The 16,971-nt window shown below is 45.6% G+C and overlaps 1 protein-coding gene across 1 annotated transcript in view; it reads right to left on the reverse strand.

Moving 5' to 3' along the window:
- Positions 1 to 13,014: 13,014 nt before the first annotated feature.
- Positions 13,015 to 16,971, reverse strand: part of LOC141055858 (uncharacterized) — a 57,501-nt gene continuing 53,544 nt past the window's right edge. The window contains exon 7 of the mRNA XM_073552579.1: positions 13,015 to 14,824. Coding sequence (XP_073408680.1) covers positions 14,061 to 14,824 — 764 coding nt within the window. The 3' untranslated portion in view covers positions 13,015 to 14,060. The remainder of the gene's footprint in view (positions 14,825 to 16,971) is intronic.

The following is a 16,971-nucleotide window of genomic DNA, read 5'->3' on the forward strand; positions in this document are numbered from 1 at the left end:
GTGTACGAGGTGTACGGAGCAGAGCCGTGTGTGTACGAGGTGTACGGAGCAGAGCCGCGTGTGTACGAGGTGTACGGAGCAGAGCCGCGTGTGTACGAGGTGTACGGAGCAGAGCCGCGTGTGTACGAGGTGTACGGAGCAGAGCCGCGTGTGTACGAGGTGTACGGAGCAGAGCCGCGTGTGTACGAGGTGTACGGAGCAGAGCCGTGTGTGTACGAGGTGTACGGAGCAGAGCCGTGTGCGTACGAGGTGTACGGAGCAGAGCCGTGTGCGTACGAGGTGTACGGAGCAGAGCCGTGTGCGTACGAGGTGTACGGAGCAGAGCCGTGTGCGTACGAGGTGTACGGAGCAGAGCCGTGTGCGTACGAGGTGTACGGAGCAGAGCCGTGTGCGTACGAGGTGTACGGAGCAGAGCCGTGTGTGTACGAGGTGTACGGAGCAGAGCCGTGTGTGTACGAGGTGTACGGAGCAGAGCCGTGTGTGTACGAGGTGTACGGAGCAGAGCCGTGTGTGTACGAGGTGTACGGAGCAGAGCCGTGTGTGTACGAGGTGTACGGAGCAGAGCCGTGTGTGTACGAGGTGTACGGAGTGGAGCCGTCTGTACAAGGTGTACGGAGCGGAGCCGTGTGTGTACAGAGCAGAGCCATGTGTGTACGAGGTGTACGGCGCGGAGCCGTGTGTGTACAAGGTGTACGGAGCGGAGCTGTGCGTGTACAAGGTGTACGGAGTGAAGCCATGTGTATGAGGTATATGTAGCGGAGGTGTACGGAGCAGAGCCACGTGTGTACGAGGTGTACGGAGCAGAGCCGTGTGCGTACGAGGTGTACGGAGCAGAGCCGTGTGCGTACGAGGTGTACGGAGCAGAGCCGTGTGCGTACGAGGTGTACGGAGCAGAGCCGTGTGCGTACGAGGTGTACGGAGCAGAGCCGTGTGCGTACGAGGTGTACGGAGCAGAGCCGTGTGCGTACGAGGTGTACGGAGCAGAGCCGTGTGCGTACGAGGTGTACGGAGCAGAGCCGTGTGTGTACGAGGTGTACGGAGCAGAGCCGTGTGTGTACGAGGTGTACGGAGCAGAGCCGTGTGTGTACGAGGTGTACGGAGCAGAGCCGTGTGTGTACGAGGTGTACGGAGCAGAGCCGTGTGTGTACGAGGTGTACGGAGTGGAGCCGTCTGTACAAGGTGTACGGAGCGGAGCCGTGTGTACAGAGCAGAGCCATGTGTGTACGAGGTGTACGGCGCGGAGCCGTGTGTGTACAAGGTGTACGGAGCGGAGCTGTGCGTGTACAAGGTGTACGGAGTGAAGCCATGTGTATGAGGTATATGTAGCGGAGCCGCGTGTGTACGAGGTGTACGGAGCGGAACCGTGTGTGTACGAGGTGTACGGAGCGGAGCCGTGCGTGTACATGGTGTACGGAGCGGAGCCGTGCGTGTACGAGGTGTACGGAGCGGAGCCATGTTTATATAAGGTGTATGGAGTGGAGCTGCTGTTGTACGAGGCATACGGAGCGGAGCCGTGTGTGTACGATGTGGACGGAGCAGAGCCTTGTGTGTATGCAGTGGAGCAGTGTCTGTGCAGAGTGGAGTCCTGTGTGTGTACGGAGCGGAGCCATGCATGTGTACGAGGTGTACAGAGCAGAGCCACCTGTGTACAAAGCGGAGTATGTACGAGGTGTAGGGAGTGGAGCCATGTCTATATGAGGTGTATGGAGCAGAGCCGTGGGTGAACGAGGCATATGGAGTGGAGCAGCTGCTGTACAAGGCATATGGAATGGAGCCATGTGTGTACAGAGTGGAGACGTGTGTGTATGCAGTGGAACCCTGCAGGGGCAGACACTGACAGCTTGAGGCCCCTGTGCAAGAAATGTGTCTGGGCCCCCGTCCTTTCATGGCATCAAAGCTACGTACGTGTGTGTGTGTGTGTGTGTGTGTGTCCGGGATTGGCATCCACACCGTCGCAGCTACAGCCACAAAATTTGGCAGAGTCACCAGTCTGGACCCCGAGAGCGTCATAGGCTATGTTGTGAGGCGAAATTTTAACCCCGTGCGTTCCAATTCACCAAACAATTTTGCCCCTATCTACATAATGGGGAAAAAGTGAAAGGAAAAGTGTTGGAGGCAAATTGACAGCTGCCAGATGTGAACAAGGGGGACTTAAAGAATGAGAGCGATGGCGCCAAAGAATATATACCGTACAGTTGCTAAGGTGGGACCCTGACATGGGATACTTGGGTCGCCCTCCCAGGGCTGTGGGGTACTCTGTACCAGGCCGGTCTCTCAAAGGGGAATGTCACAGCAGCTGTGACCCAGTCCGGGGCCCTGGGCGCCCATGTAAAAGGGGTTAAGTGATGGAATGAAGTTTATAAGTGAATGATTCGTGACGCCACCTGTGGTGTTCGGCAAGGGAGATGTTAAGCCGGCGCTGCAAGCAGATCCTCTGGGACAGATGGTGTAGTGCAGCAATGATGGTGTGGCCCTCCACAGGTAGGGCTATAGTCCCAGGGCAGAGTAGGTGAAGTGACGGTGAGGGGAGACGTGGATGGTGCAGTGTTAGGCACAAAGATGTAGCAGTGCTGAGTGGGTTGGCGCAGTAATAAGCGGAGGACACCAGGGCATGTAGTTCCAAAGCGTTACTCACAGCCTGTTGTGCATACAGGTGCCCGCATCTGTGCCGTGTCCTCCGGGACAGGAGCTCAGCCAACCTCCAGGCAAGATGAAGTACTCCTTTCCAACACTCAGCCAACATATGTGCCTTTTCTGAACGTCTCCCTTCTTGCGCCTATAGTGAAGTACTAACAGTACTGAGTTACACTGGAGTTCCTCCTGTCAAATGTTCCTATGAACTCTACTTGTACGGCAGACAGCTGTAGCCTGCTTCGGGGACTCCTTACTACCTTGTCCCGGCTCACTGTTGTGCCCCCAAGTCTTGTGTGGGAATAAAGTGATGACAACTTCTATTCCTCCGGTGTCTGTCGCAGGACCATTAGTATCCATACAACCTTGGGGACTGGACCCCAGCCTTGCGCTGTGAATTTGGGAAGGGTTCTGCTCTAACCTTAATCCTTAGTCCTCCTCTCCTTACATTCCGTACTAATCCTTCTTTCTTATGGAGTCAGGCTTTCCATCAATGTTCCTTTCCTGTGCCAGTGGACCCAGGTCACTGAGGTCGGCTGCAGCACTTCCTTCATCCATCCCACTCAGGGGATCTTCACTCTTCCACTGACTCTGTCAGACTGACCAAATCCTAAACTCTTCCCGCTCTTTTGGTGCCAACTAAACTCCACCCGCCTCCCAGCACGCTTCGTGTTCCAAGCAGGGAGCCACCAAAGGGTGTTGGAGTGTGGTCAGGTGTATCCACCTTACCTGGATGGTGGGGTACCTTCTGTAAAGCTGGAAATAATGCAATTTATTACCGTGCCCACACAGACCACCCTCTGACACAGACTGCAGGGGGAGCCAAGTATCACACAGGATAGGATTAGATACATGGCTCAGCAGTCAGTATCACACAGGATAGGATTAGATACACAGCTCAGCAGTCAGTATCACACAGGATAGGATTAGATACACAGCTCAGCAGTCAGTATCACACAGGATAGGATTAGATACACAGCTCAGCAGTCAGTATCACGCAGGATAGGATTAGATACATAGCTCAGCAGACAGTATTACGCAGGATAGGATTAGATACATAGCTCAGCAGACAGTATCACACAGGATAGGATTAGATACACGGTTCAGCAGACTGTATCACACAGGATAGGATTAGATACACAGCTGTGCAGACTGTATCACACAGGATAGGCTTAGATACATAGCTCAGCAGTCAGTATCACACAGGATAGGATTAGATACACAGCTCAGCAGTCAGTATCACACAGGATAGGAATAGATACACGGCTCAGCAGGCAGTATCACACAGAATAGTATTAGATGCACGGCTCAGCAGACAGTATCACTCAGAATAGGATTAGATACACGGCTCAGCAGTCAGTATCACACAGGATAGGATTAGATGCACGTTTTTTATGTGCAATATAATCATTATAATTTGTTATAACTAACCACAGTTAGTTACTATGCCCAGGCAACGCCTGGCTCTTCAGCTAGTATATGTATGTATATATATATATATATATATATATATATATATATATATATGTGTTATATAGCCACACACACACACACACACACACGCACACACACACATATATATTACATAGTCTCCTTTATTATGTATATTGCTGTCCCTTACACAGTGCCCTCTCTTGTTATGTACAGTACTGCCCTTTACATTTTGGATTATATAGAGCCCTGTTTTTTATTACATGCCGTCCTGTCTTGTTAGCTGTATAATGCAATGATGGCTGATGGAGCATGGGAATGGAGGAGCTGATGGACTGGTCGTCTGGTCACCAGCTCCTCGATCAGCAGTAATTTTATACCTAAAAAGAGAGGGAACTATGTAATAAAAGAGAGCGCTGTGAATAACAAAATTAACAAGAATACACTATGTAAGAGACAGCACTGTACATAACAGCAGAGGAAGCTATATAATAAGGGACGGCACCATATATAACTAGAGAGGATGGTACGTAATAAGGGACGGTGTTATACATAATAAAAGAGTAAACGATGCAACTAAGGATGATGTTATACAGAACTAGTGAGTAAACTATATACTAAGGGACTATGTTGGACATAATAAGCAATAGTAATGTCTTCCTCCTCCTCCCCCTGTTCTTAAGGCCATTATAAGTCCCCCTTCCTCCCATCCCAATCCCCCACACCCCTCATTGTCCTCCTCCCCTCGCATCCCATTATTGTCCTCTCCCCACCCCATCATTGCCCTCTTCACCGCCTCCATCATTTTCTTCTCCCCACCACTATCTTTGCTTTCTCCCCCACCACACCATCATTGCCCATTCCACCACCTCCATCATTTCCTCCCCCTCCACCACCCCCATTATTGCCCTTTCCACCACCACCATCATTGCATTCTCCCCCACCACCCCATCATCATTTCTTTTTCCCCCACCACCCCATTATTGCCCTCTCCATCACCCCCATCATTGCCTTCTCCCCATCACTCCCATCATTGCCTTCTCCATCATCCCATCACTGCCTTCTCCCCATCCATCCCATCATTGCCTTCTCCCCATCATGGCCTTCTCCCCATCAACCCATCATGGCCTTCTCCCATCACCCCATCATGGCCTTCTCCCCATGACCCCATTATATCATTGCCTTGTCCTCCAGGGCCAGACTTCACCTACACACACAGAGACATACACACATACATACATATATACACACAGCCGCCATTCTCACCTGTCACACACACACACAGCAGCACTTCTCATCTGTCACATACACACAGCAGCACTTCTCACCTGTCACACACACACAGCAGCAGCTCTCATCTGTCCGCAGCATCGCGCGCGCTTCCTCGCTCTGGCACAGCAGCAGCCGCTGAAAGATGACATCATCCAGCGGCACTGCTGTCTGTGTCAGAGACAGGAAGCGCGGGCGGCAGGCAGGGAGCAGGATGGATCCTTGCAGCTCCGCTCCTGCTATTTTCTCTTGCAGGCAGCGGAGCTGCTTGGATCGCTCCCTGGCCGCCACACGAGGGCAATCTGGCCAGGGGCCCCCGGAGCCTCGGGCCCAGAGAAACCGGCCAGATCGCCCTCATCATTAGCCTCCCTGCAGGGCCCACAGGAGGCTCTGGGCCCCGGTGCAGTCGCACCGGTTGAACTGGTGGTATGTCCGCCCGGAGCCGTGTGTGTGTACGGAGCGGAGCCGTGTGTGTGTACGGAGCGGAGAAATTAAATGTCCATAGATCCTAGTTTGCTTTACGCTCCCTGAACTGTCCGTAGTTCCTAGTTTGCTCTTTCCTCCCTGAACTGTCCGTATATCCTAGTTTGCTCTTCGCTTCCTGAACTGTCCGTAAATCCTAATTTGCTTTTCGCTCCCTAGGTCGTAGTTTGCTCTTGGACGGGCCATGAACAGTAGAGGAGTTAGAGGAGGCAGTGACTAAACTCCTGACTGAAGAACTCCAATGGTTTCCCAGGAGAATCCTATAAAGAACATGGGAAGATCTCGTTACCAGAATTATTGAGGGGTTTGAAGAGCCGCATCAGTAGGAGGATCGCCCACATCTATGAATGAAGCAATTATTGTCCAGGAGAAAACCCTGAGTCCCCAGACTCGTATTGTCCAATATCCTGACTCCCTGCAGATAATAAAATATTAGCCGAAGTACTCACCAATAGGGAAATAAAATGATAGCGGAAGTGATCCATGAAGACAAACAGGATTTATACCGAACAGATCTACGGCACCAACATCAGACGGTGATATCTTACTATACAGATGAGTAATAACGAGGCTGGAAATAGAGCAATAATGTCCGTGACGCTATGAAAGCTTACGAAAGTGTCCAGTGGAATTATTTATGGAAAGTATTGGGCAAAATGGGATTTGGTCACAAGTTTATATGGGTCAAAGTTCTCTATGGGTCACCGTTCGCTAGATTGAAAGTAAATGGCCGAATGTCAGGGCCATGTGAGTTGGGCAGGGGTACACGACAGGGGCGCCCGCTCTCACCTCTCCTAGTTCCATTAGCAATGAGCCGCTGGCATGTAAACTGAGAGATTCCAAGGACTTCATTGGTTTAACGTGTAATAACATCATAGCGAAGGTGAGTCTGTGCTGATGACGCTACTGTATGTGGGCGATGTAGAGTCATCTGTGGTCCAATAATGACAGATATAAAGGAGTTTGGTCTGAGATGAGGCCTAAACAGCAATTGGGATAAGTCATCTATATTACCACTGACCCTCTCCCACATATGGTGGAACAGAATAAAAATCTCGGTGTGGTGGTCGGTTCTAATATTATAGAGTACATAGCGTTAAACATTAACCCCTTATTACAGAGATTTACATCCAAAATAGATGTGTGGTGTAAATTTCCTCCATTTGTAATAGGTTGGGGGAGTCTCATTAAAGTGATTTTGATGCCACAATTGTTGTATTTGCATCGCACTGCACCGACTGGCCGGCACCTATCCTGACCTGACCAAGACAGCGTGATGGATTACTATGCAGCTGTCAAGCTCAGGTCAGGAGAGCCGACGGCCCATGCGAGTTTTACGATGCAATTGTCGCACGAGAAATATGGCAGTGTGTCTCTGTCCTTAGCCACGATGTACAAGGTGTGGGACAGAGGAAGAGACTGTAGGGGATAAGGGAATACTCTCATTTTACCTCATCATGGCAAAATCAGCAACTGGTGGAGTTTGACAAATTCACTGGTTTCAGAGGTTGGGAATCAAGGGGAATCAGACTTCAGTTAGTAGAAAACGGAACGCTTAAAAGCTTTAACAATCTACAACTCTTCTATCAATATCTACAACTTAGGCATGCATATCTGACTCAGTTTAGCGCTGCGGCACCGGATATATGGAAAAATTATTTACTAGTCTCTCGCAGATACATCTTATACATACAGTATATAAAACACCAATCTTTCTTTTTAGAATTGGGGTGCGTCCAAAAGCAGATTGTCCAAGATGTAGAACAGGAGATGCACATTTGTTACACATGTTCTGGAGTTGGGCTCCTACTGGAAAAACACCTTGGACCAGGGCTCATACCACTGAACGCGCTATGTCTCTTTGTGGGTAATACACTACACAGACAACACAGGGTTAGGGAAAAACAGTGTGGCAATACTTTATTGAACCACAACACCAAATACCAAATAGAACAATCCCAGCAATTACCCCCAAGATGGTGCACATTACTGGGTCTCACCCTTCCGCTGACTCGCCGAAATACTGGTAGATGTTACATCAGATCTCCCGGGGTCGCTATTCCACCTGTGATACACACACAGAGAAGAGATATCGACAATCATAGGGAGATGACCGAGAACAGTCCATAGAGTCTGTACAAGGTCGAAAACCAGTTGACATGTCAGAGCTCCCAGGGTCGCTATTCCACCTGTGATACACACACAGAGAAGAGATATCGACAAGCGTAGGGAGATGACCGAGAACAGTCCATAGAGTCTGTACAAGGTCGAAAACCAGTTGACATGTCAGAGCTCCCAGGGTCGCTATTCCACCTGTGATACACACATAGGGAAGAGATAATGACAAGTGTAGGGAGATAACCGAGAGCAGGCCTGTGTTCTTTCAGGCGGGTCCGATGTACCCTCAGCTGAGATCCTGAAGAGTGACACCAATCAGAAGAAAAGAAGTCTATTTTATATCCGAAGCATGTGATCTATTTTTAGATTTACCCGGTGTCCTTCAGTCCACCCTCACAGCCTTTCCCTATATACTTTTGAAGTCAACAAACTGTTCCAGAATACAATACACAATTAGCATATCAGCACACAATAGACAAAGATAAACACACACTATGTACAAATCACTATTACAAACTTACACGGTATGTTAAATGGTATATTGGTTTGCAAGTCAGTCTTTTTTACCCCCCAGAAATAAATTCTTAACTCTACAAGCCAATATACAGATAAAAAGTCAATTCTTCTTGGTTTGCAAAAAAGTTGTTGACTGGGAAATTAAGATACAATCTGGTTTCTTCACACACATTATCTTTAATAACAAGGGTACTTCTTGTTGTGGAAATCCAAGCAGACCCCAAAATATGCATACTGGGATATTTGGGAGAATCGATAGATCTCAAATCTATCGCCGATGGCTGTAGGTCTTTCGTGAACATTGTATCAAGCATGGAAACTAATTGCACAAACATTGGCCAGATTCCAACCACCAACCGTTAATGAGTTCATAAATAAGCTAAACAATATTATTTGGTTGGAAAAAGGAGTATATAGAAAGAGAAAAGCAATCAAGAAATTTGACAACAACTGGGGACCTGGTTGAATGTTCCAGGCCTGCCATTTGGAGTACTCCTGAGAGATAACATATGGCAATTTCTGGCTTCAGGAACACTTGTGGTATGATCAATTCAGGTTAAATGATACAGGTATGTTCATTATACATGAAAACTAATTATTGTAGCTGAAAGACAGATATTCTAATGTATACACATCATAAAAAAATATGAATACAGAATTAGTTTGTTTGAATGAAAAAAAATCGAATCCTTGGAAGATGACAACTTTATTGTATTTTATGTACAGTACAGACCAAAAGTTTGGACACACCTTCTCATTCAAAGAGTTTTCTTTATTTTCATGACTATGAAAATTGTAGATTCACTCTGAAGGCATCAAAACTATGAATTAACACATGTGGAATTATATAATTAACAAAAAAGTGTGAAACAACTGAAAATATGTCTTATATTCTAGGTTCTTCAAAGTAGCCACCTTTTGCTTTGATTACTGCTTTGCACACTCTTGGCATTATCTTGATGAGCTTCAAGAGGTAGTCACTGGAAATGGTTTTCACTTCACAGGTGTGCCCTGTCAGGTTTAATAAGTGGGATTTCTTGCCTTATAAATGGTGTTGGGACCATCAGTTGTGTTTTGCAGAAGTCTGGTGGATTCACAGCTGATAGTCCTACTGAATAGACTGTTAGAATTTGTATTATGGCAAGAAAAAAAGCAGCTAAGTAAAGAAAAACGAGTGGCCATCATTACTTTAAGAAATGATGGTCTGTCAGTCCGAAAAATTGGGAAAACTTTGAAAGTGTCCCCAAGTGCAGTGGCAAAAACCATCAAGCGCTACAAAAAAATGGGCTCACATGAGGACCGCCCCAGGAAGGAAGACCAAGAGTCACCTCTGCTGTGGAGGATAAGTTCATCCGAGTCACCAGCCTCAGAAATCGCAGGTTAATAGCAGCTCAGATTAGAGACCAGGTCAATGCCACACAGAGTTCTAGCAGCAGACACATCTCTACAACAACTGTTAAGAGGAGACTTTGTGCAGCAGGCCTTCATGGTAAAATAGCTGCTAGGAAACCACTGCTAAGGACAGGCAACAAGCAGAAGAGACTTGTTTGGGCTAAGAACACAAGGAATCGACATTAGACCAGTGGAAATCTGTGCTTTGGTCTGATGAGTCCAAATCTGATATCTTTGGTTCCAACCACCGTGTCTTTGTGCGACGCAGAAAAGGTGAACGGATGGACTCTACATGCCTGGTTCCCACCATGAAGCATGGAGGAGGAGGTGTAATGGTGTGGGGCTGCTTTGCTGGTGACACTGATGTGGATTTATTCAAAACTGAAGGCATACTGAACCAGCATGGCTACCACAGCATCTTGCAGCGGCATGCTATTCCATCCGGTTTGCGTTTAGTTGGACCATCATTTATTTTTCAACAGGACAATGACCCCAAACACACCTCCAGGCTGTGTAAGGGGTATTTGACCAAGAAGGAGAGTGATGGGGTGCTACGCCAGATGACCTGGCCTCCACAGTCACCAGACCTGAACCCAATCGAGATGGTTTGAGGTGAGCTGGACCGCGGAATGAAGGGAAAAGGGCCACCAAGTGCTAAGCATCTCTGGGAATGCCTTCAAGACTGTTGGAAGACCATTTCCAGTGACTACCTCTTGAAGCTCATCAAGAGAATGCCAAGAGTGTGCAAGCAGTAATCAAAGAAAAAGGTGGCTACATTGAAGAACCTAGAATATAAGACATATTTTCAGTTGTTTCACACTTTTTGCTAACTATATAATTCCACATGTGTTAATTCATAGTTTTGATGCCTTCAGAGTGAATCTACAATTTTCATAGTCATAAAAATAAAGAAAACTCTTTGAATATGAAGGTGTGTCCAAACTTTTGTTCTGTACTGTATAACAATAATATATAATGATACCATGCAACATTGAAAATATCTTTGTTCCACTGATGTCTCTTTGTAAAAACTTTATTGTTTAATTTTCTTACTAAAAATTATCTGATTAAAAATATGTGTCTTATTGTCCAAGTAATACAGTAAGTTCTGAAATAATTTCCCTTTCTCATCTAATTATGCATCTGTCTGTTATATGTTTTTCTACTTTTTATCAATAACCTATACAGTGGGGGAAAAAAGTATTTAGTCAGCCACCAATTGTGCAAGTTCTCCCACTTAAAAAGAAGAGAGAGGCCTGTAATTCTGTCTCCTCCAAACATGACAAGTTTTGTTTCTACCAAACAGTTTTACTTTGGTTTCATCAGACCATATGACATTCTCCCAATTATCTTCTGGATAATCCAAATGCTCTCTAGCAAACTTCAGACGGACCCGGACATGTACTGATTTAAGCAGGGGACAGTCTGGCACTACAGGATTTGAGACCCTGGCGTTGTAGTGTGTTACTGATGGTAGCCTTTGTTATGGTGGTCCCAGCTCTATGCAGGTCATTCACTAGGTCCCCCTGTGTGGTTCTGGGATATTTGCTCACCATTCTTGTGATCATTTTGACTCCAAGGGGTGAGATCTAGTGTGGTGCCCCAGATCGAGGGAGATTATCAGTGGTCTTGTTGTATGTTTTACATTTTCTTATTATTGCTCCCACAGTTGATTTCATCACACCAAGCTGCTTGCTTATTGCAGATTTAGTCTTCCCAGCCTGGTGCAGGGCTACAATTTTGTTTCTGGTGTCCTTCGACAGTTCTTTGGTCTTCACCATAGTGGAGTTTGGAGTGTGACTGAGGTTGTGGACAGGTGTCTTTTATACTGATAACAAGTTTAAACAGGTGCCATTACTACAGGTAATGGTAATGAGTGGAGGACAGAGGAGCCTCTTAAAAAAGAAGTTACAGGTCTGTGAGAGCCAGAAATCTTGCATGTTTTTAGGTGACCAAATACTTATTTTCCAGCATAATTTGCGAAATAAATCTTGCCAAATCAAACAAGTTGATTTTCTGGATTTGTTTTCTCATTTTGACTCTCATAGATGTGGTCTTCCTATGATGTCAATTACAGGCCTCTCTTATCTTTTTAAGTGGGAGAACTTGCACAATTGGTGGCTGACTAAATACTTTTTTTCCCCACTGTATAGTCTGAGTTATTTTTGATGGTCATCAAAATTCAATTTTACAGTAATTCGTTTTCACACTCTAGGTACATTATGCAGGGGTGTAACTATAGTGGTCACAGCTGCGAAGGGGCCCGGACTGCTTAGGGGCCCGTCCGTCCACCAATAGTGAAGGAGAAGGAGGACCGAACCATGTGACCCGCAACAGGGAGGCGTCACCACAGGTCCTCTAGTTACATGGGGGAAGATGGATTGAATGTGGTTATCGGAACACGTGATCCAGATAGAGGCGTGTCCACAGGTCCTTCAACCGCTCCGCTGATTGAGTGTGTGAGTGGCTGTGTGCTGCAAGCTGTTGCTGCGTCCTCCTGCTGCTGGCCAAGGGTCCCTCAGATCTGCACCTGTCCTGTGAGTCCTGTTATTAGGAGCCAGTCAGTTCTCTCGCTCTCTCTCTCTCTCTCGAGATACATGAGGCTCTATAGTGCACAGTGAAGTGTACACTGATGATACATGACGAGGCTCTATAGTGCACAGTGAAGTGCACACTGATGATACATGACGAGGCTCTATAGTGCATTTGATTTGAATAGGGGGAAAATGTGCAGTAGCTGGCCATGGCTACTAAATAGCAGACAGAGCAGCTCTGTAAGGCAGCAGTTCCAGCTGGCACCAAGAACAGCTGACTGGCAGGGGTGCTAGGTGTCGCACCCCCACTGATCAAACATTGCTGACCTATTCTAAGGTTATGTAGTACAAAAACTTGGCACTCAAAAGAAAAATTGATTTGACAGTTCCTTTATTGTAAAAGGCATCCAGTTAAATATACTTCTTTTACTTCTTTAAACGTTTTCGGTCATACAATTGACCTTCATCAGAAACAGAATTTTTTCACAGTTGGTTTTAACTGAGAGGAACTGTAATGGAATTCTGTTTCTGATGAAGGTCAATTGTATGACCGAAAACGTTTAAAGAAGTAAAAGAAGTATATTTAACTGGATGCCTTTTACAATAAAGGAACTGTCAAATCAATTTTTCTTTTGAGTGCCAAGTTTTTGTACTACATTGTTAGTTGCCTGGATACCCGACTTGTGCACCTCTCTCCACACTGAGTGCCGTGTTTTTTCTATTTTGCTATTCTAAGGTTAGCCAGTGTTAGTGATTTATCCGCATCCAGATTTTTTCTGCAAACGGATGCAAATGCATGGAACTGCATCCTGATCAGGATTTGGTTGGAAATGTGAAATTCTGACTTCTGGGGCAGAAGAGAGAGAGGAGGGGAGAGGGGAGAGAGACTGGTGAAAGTGAAAGAAAAAAATAAATGGGGCTCCGAGCATGCGCAGTATGAAATCTGCATGCAGATTGAACGCAGGCATCCTGATTCAGGTGCGTCTACATTGACAATCATATGTTTTTTATTGCAACAAAACTATAGTGTGCAAAATGAATAGGAAAAATGTGAATTTGGGTGGAAAATATTTTGGCATGGGGTGGCCCATTTGAAAGTTTGCACCGGGGCCCATAACTTTGTAGTTACGCCACTGACAGTATGATAATGGATTCTCTTCTCTGTTTGGGATTTTTGACGTTTAAAGGGGTTGTCCACTACTTGGACAACCCCTTCTCTTTCCTCATGTTTGGTCCGGTTAAAATAAAAATACTTATATATACCTCCCATGTGGTACGTTCCCAGCACTTGAGTTTCAGGAGCTCATTTAAGGTTGTTAGGTCAATGTGAGCCTCGCGTCCAATTAACACTGGCATCACTGTTCTCACCTTCAAAAAAACTGAACAATAAGAGGAAGTCAGAGAGAAGTCGTAGCTCTGGCTTCCTATTGATGTTCTATATGTCTGAAGGTGGGGACAGTAAAGTCAACAATGATTGGGCGCAGGGCTCATGTCATGTAACAACCTCACATGAGCCCCAGGAACGCGAGAGACGACAACGCTAGAATGACATTGGCACAGAAGGCAAGTAGGAGTATTATTTATTTTAATGAAACCAAATAAGAGGAAAGACAAGGGGTTGCCATAGTAGTGCACAATTCTTTTAAGAAAATACAATTTTTGGTTAAAACATTTCCCACATTCAGATCATGAAAATGGCTTCTCCCCTGTGTGCATTTTCTGGTGCTTTACCAAATTTGATTTCTGTGTAAAACATTTCCCACATTCTGAACATGAAAAAGGCTTTTCTCGTGTGTGAGTTCTATGGTGGCTATTAAGATTTGTTTTCCATTTAAAACATTTCCCACATTCTGAACATGAAAATGGCTTCTCCCATGTGTGAGTTCTCTGGTGACTAACCAAATTTGATTTCTGTGTAAAGCATTTCCCACAATCTGAACATGAAAAAGGCTTCTCCTGTCTGTGAGTTCTCTGGTGGCTATCAAGATTTGTTTTCCATTTAAAACATTTCCCACATTCTGAACATGAAAATGGCTTCTCCCCTGTGTGAGTTCTCTGATGACTAACAAGATTTGATTTCTGGTTAAAACATTTCCCACAGCTGGAACAAGAAAATCTATTCTCTGCTGTGTACATTTTTTGATGTTTAAGAAAAGATTTTTCGAGTGCAAAACTATTTCCAGATTCTGAACAAGATATTGGCTTCTTTGATTCAGAAGGAGTTTGTTTTTCAATGCTTATTTTGTGACTATGATTTTCCTTAGAAGTCAATAATGAGTCAGAAGACAGGACCTGTTTAAAAGGATCAAATGATAAATCTTTGCTGTAAAGGGATGATGGTATATCTGGAGTAATGACATTCACTTCAATTGTATCCTGTGGCATCTCAAGATCATCTGATTTAAAAATTGAAGATGTCAGCTGTCCCTCTGATCCCTTGGTACAGTCATCTAAGAATAAAACCACATATTATTTTATAATAAAATATCCTCGAATTTTATATTTTTTAACATTTATACTTAAACTGTCAGTAAAAATTGCAAGTTATGTAAAAATTTGAATTATTCACCATAGAATCATAGAATCGTAGAGTTGGAAGGGACCTCCTGGGCCATCTGGTCCAACCTCCTGCTCAAAGCAGGATTCGCTAAATCATCCCAGTCAGATGTCTGTCCAGCCTTTGTTTGAAGACTTCCATTGAAGGAGAACTCACCACGTCTCGTGGCAGCCTGTTCCACTCATTGATCACTCTAACTGTCAAAAAGTTTTTTCTAATATCTAATCTGTGTCTCCTCCCATTCAGTTTCATCCCATTGCTTCTAGTCTTTCCTTGTGCAAATGAGAATAAAGTTGATCCTTCTACAATGTGACAGCCCTTTAGATATTTGTAGACAGCTATTAAGTCTCCTCTCAGTCTTCTCTTTTGCAAACTAAACATTCCCAAATCCTGCAACCTTTCCTCATAAGACAGGGTTTGCAGACCGGTCACCATTCTGGTCGCTCTTTTCTGAACTTGCTCCAGTTTGTTGATGTCTTTTTTAAAATGTGGTGCCCAAAACTGGACACAATATTCCAGATGAGGTCTGACCAAAGAGGAGTAGAGGGAAATAATGACTTCACGTGATCTAGACTGTATGCTTCTGTTAATGCATCCTAGAATTGCATTTGCCTTTTTTGCTGCTGCATCACACTGTTGACTCATATTCAGTCTGTGATCTATTAGTATACCCAAGTCTTTTTCACATGTGCTGTCACTTAGCCCTATTCCTCCCATTCTGTATATGCTTTTTTCATTTTTATTGCCCAGATGTAGTACTTTGCATTTCTCCCTGTTAAAAACCATTCTGTTAGTTGCTGCCCACTTCTCCAGTTTATTTTCACCTACTGACAATGACAGTTCACAGTCTAATAGAAAACCTCATAGGATGAGCCAGTAGAGCATGGTGTTCAACTGTTTGTGCATTCTGCCTCACAAATATGGAATAATAAGCCACCAAACAATGTTACGTAGGTGAAAATAATGCAAAAAAAAAGTTCCACTCATCTTACAAAAAAACAATTCCCCTCTAAAGATTCATGTCAATGGAAAAACAGTGGTTTCCACATAATTAGTGGTGCAAAGGCTCTTGAAAACCAACATGGCTTCCATAAACCAATCCACCAATATCCACTCTCCCAAAGTCAAATTTCGCCCTCGCTTCTGAGCCTTGCAGTGTGCCCAAACCACATTTAGCATCCATGTATTTGGCTTCACTGTGTGTGTCGCCTATGTGTTGGGTAATAAAATGGCATATTTGCAATTTTCACTCTCCAACATACTGAGTGTTAGGGACGGCGGAACGCACTAAATATAAAATAATAGAAAGTGCGTTCGCCGCCCGGGGTCCACCGTGCAGAGGTGTTAAACTGCTGCTATATAATGGCAGACGCACAATACAATATGGCGGTATATCGCACACGGGTTGAACTTCACCTGGTGTGCACTGGGCGTACTCTGTTATATTCACAGAGGCGCCTTAAGACATAAATATAAATGCCGAGTCTATTGACCTCACAGGTCTCAGTGGTGTGCACGCACGGTAGATGGTCACAGGACTCGGGCCCAAGGACTGCTCCTGCACCAACGGACGAGGCATCTACCTCTAGGATAAAGGGTTTATCCACATCGGGACGGTGGAGGATGGGAGCGCCAGCAAAATGGGTTTTCAGAGACGAAAAGGCCGTGGAGACCTGCTCTGAACAACCTTTGGATTGGCTCCTTTCTCGGTGAGAGCGACCAAAGGAGCTACCAGTGTGGAGAAGTGGGGAATGAACTAGCGGTAATAGTTAACGAACCCCAAAAAGCGCTGCACCGCTTTTAGAGAATGGGGCTCCTGCCAGTCCATTACCGCTTGCAATTTGGCAGGATCCATAGCCAACCCCTGTGCCGAGATGATATAGCCCAGGAACGGCAAGGACTCCTGCTCACTCTGGCACTTCTCCAGCTTGGCGAAGAGAGAATTTGCCCACAAACGGTCGAAGACCTTGCAGACGTCTCTCCGGTGAGAGGCCACATCTGGAGAAAAGATGAGGATGTCAGATAGACCACCACCGAGGT

Source organism: Dendrobates tinctorius, unplaced genomic scaffold (assembly GCF_039654945.1).
Source record: "Dendrobates tinctorius isolate UK_male_01 unplaced genomic scaffold, ASM3965494v1 ptg000192l, whole genome shotgun sequence".
Taxonomy (NCBI): domain Eukaryota; kingdom Metazoa; phylum Chordata; class Amphibia; order Anura; family Dendrobatidae; genus Dendrobates; species Dendrobates tinctorius.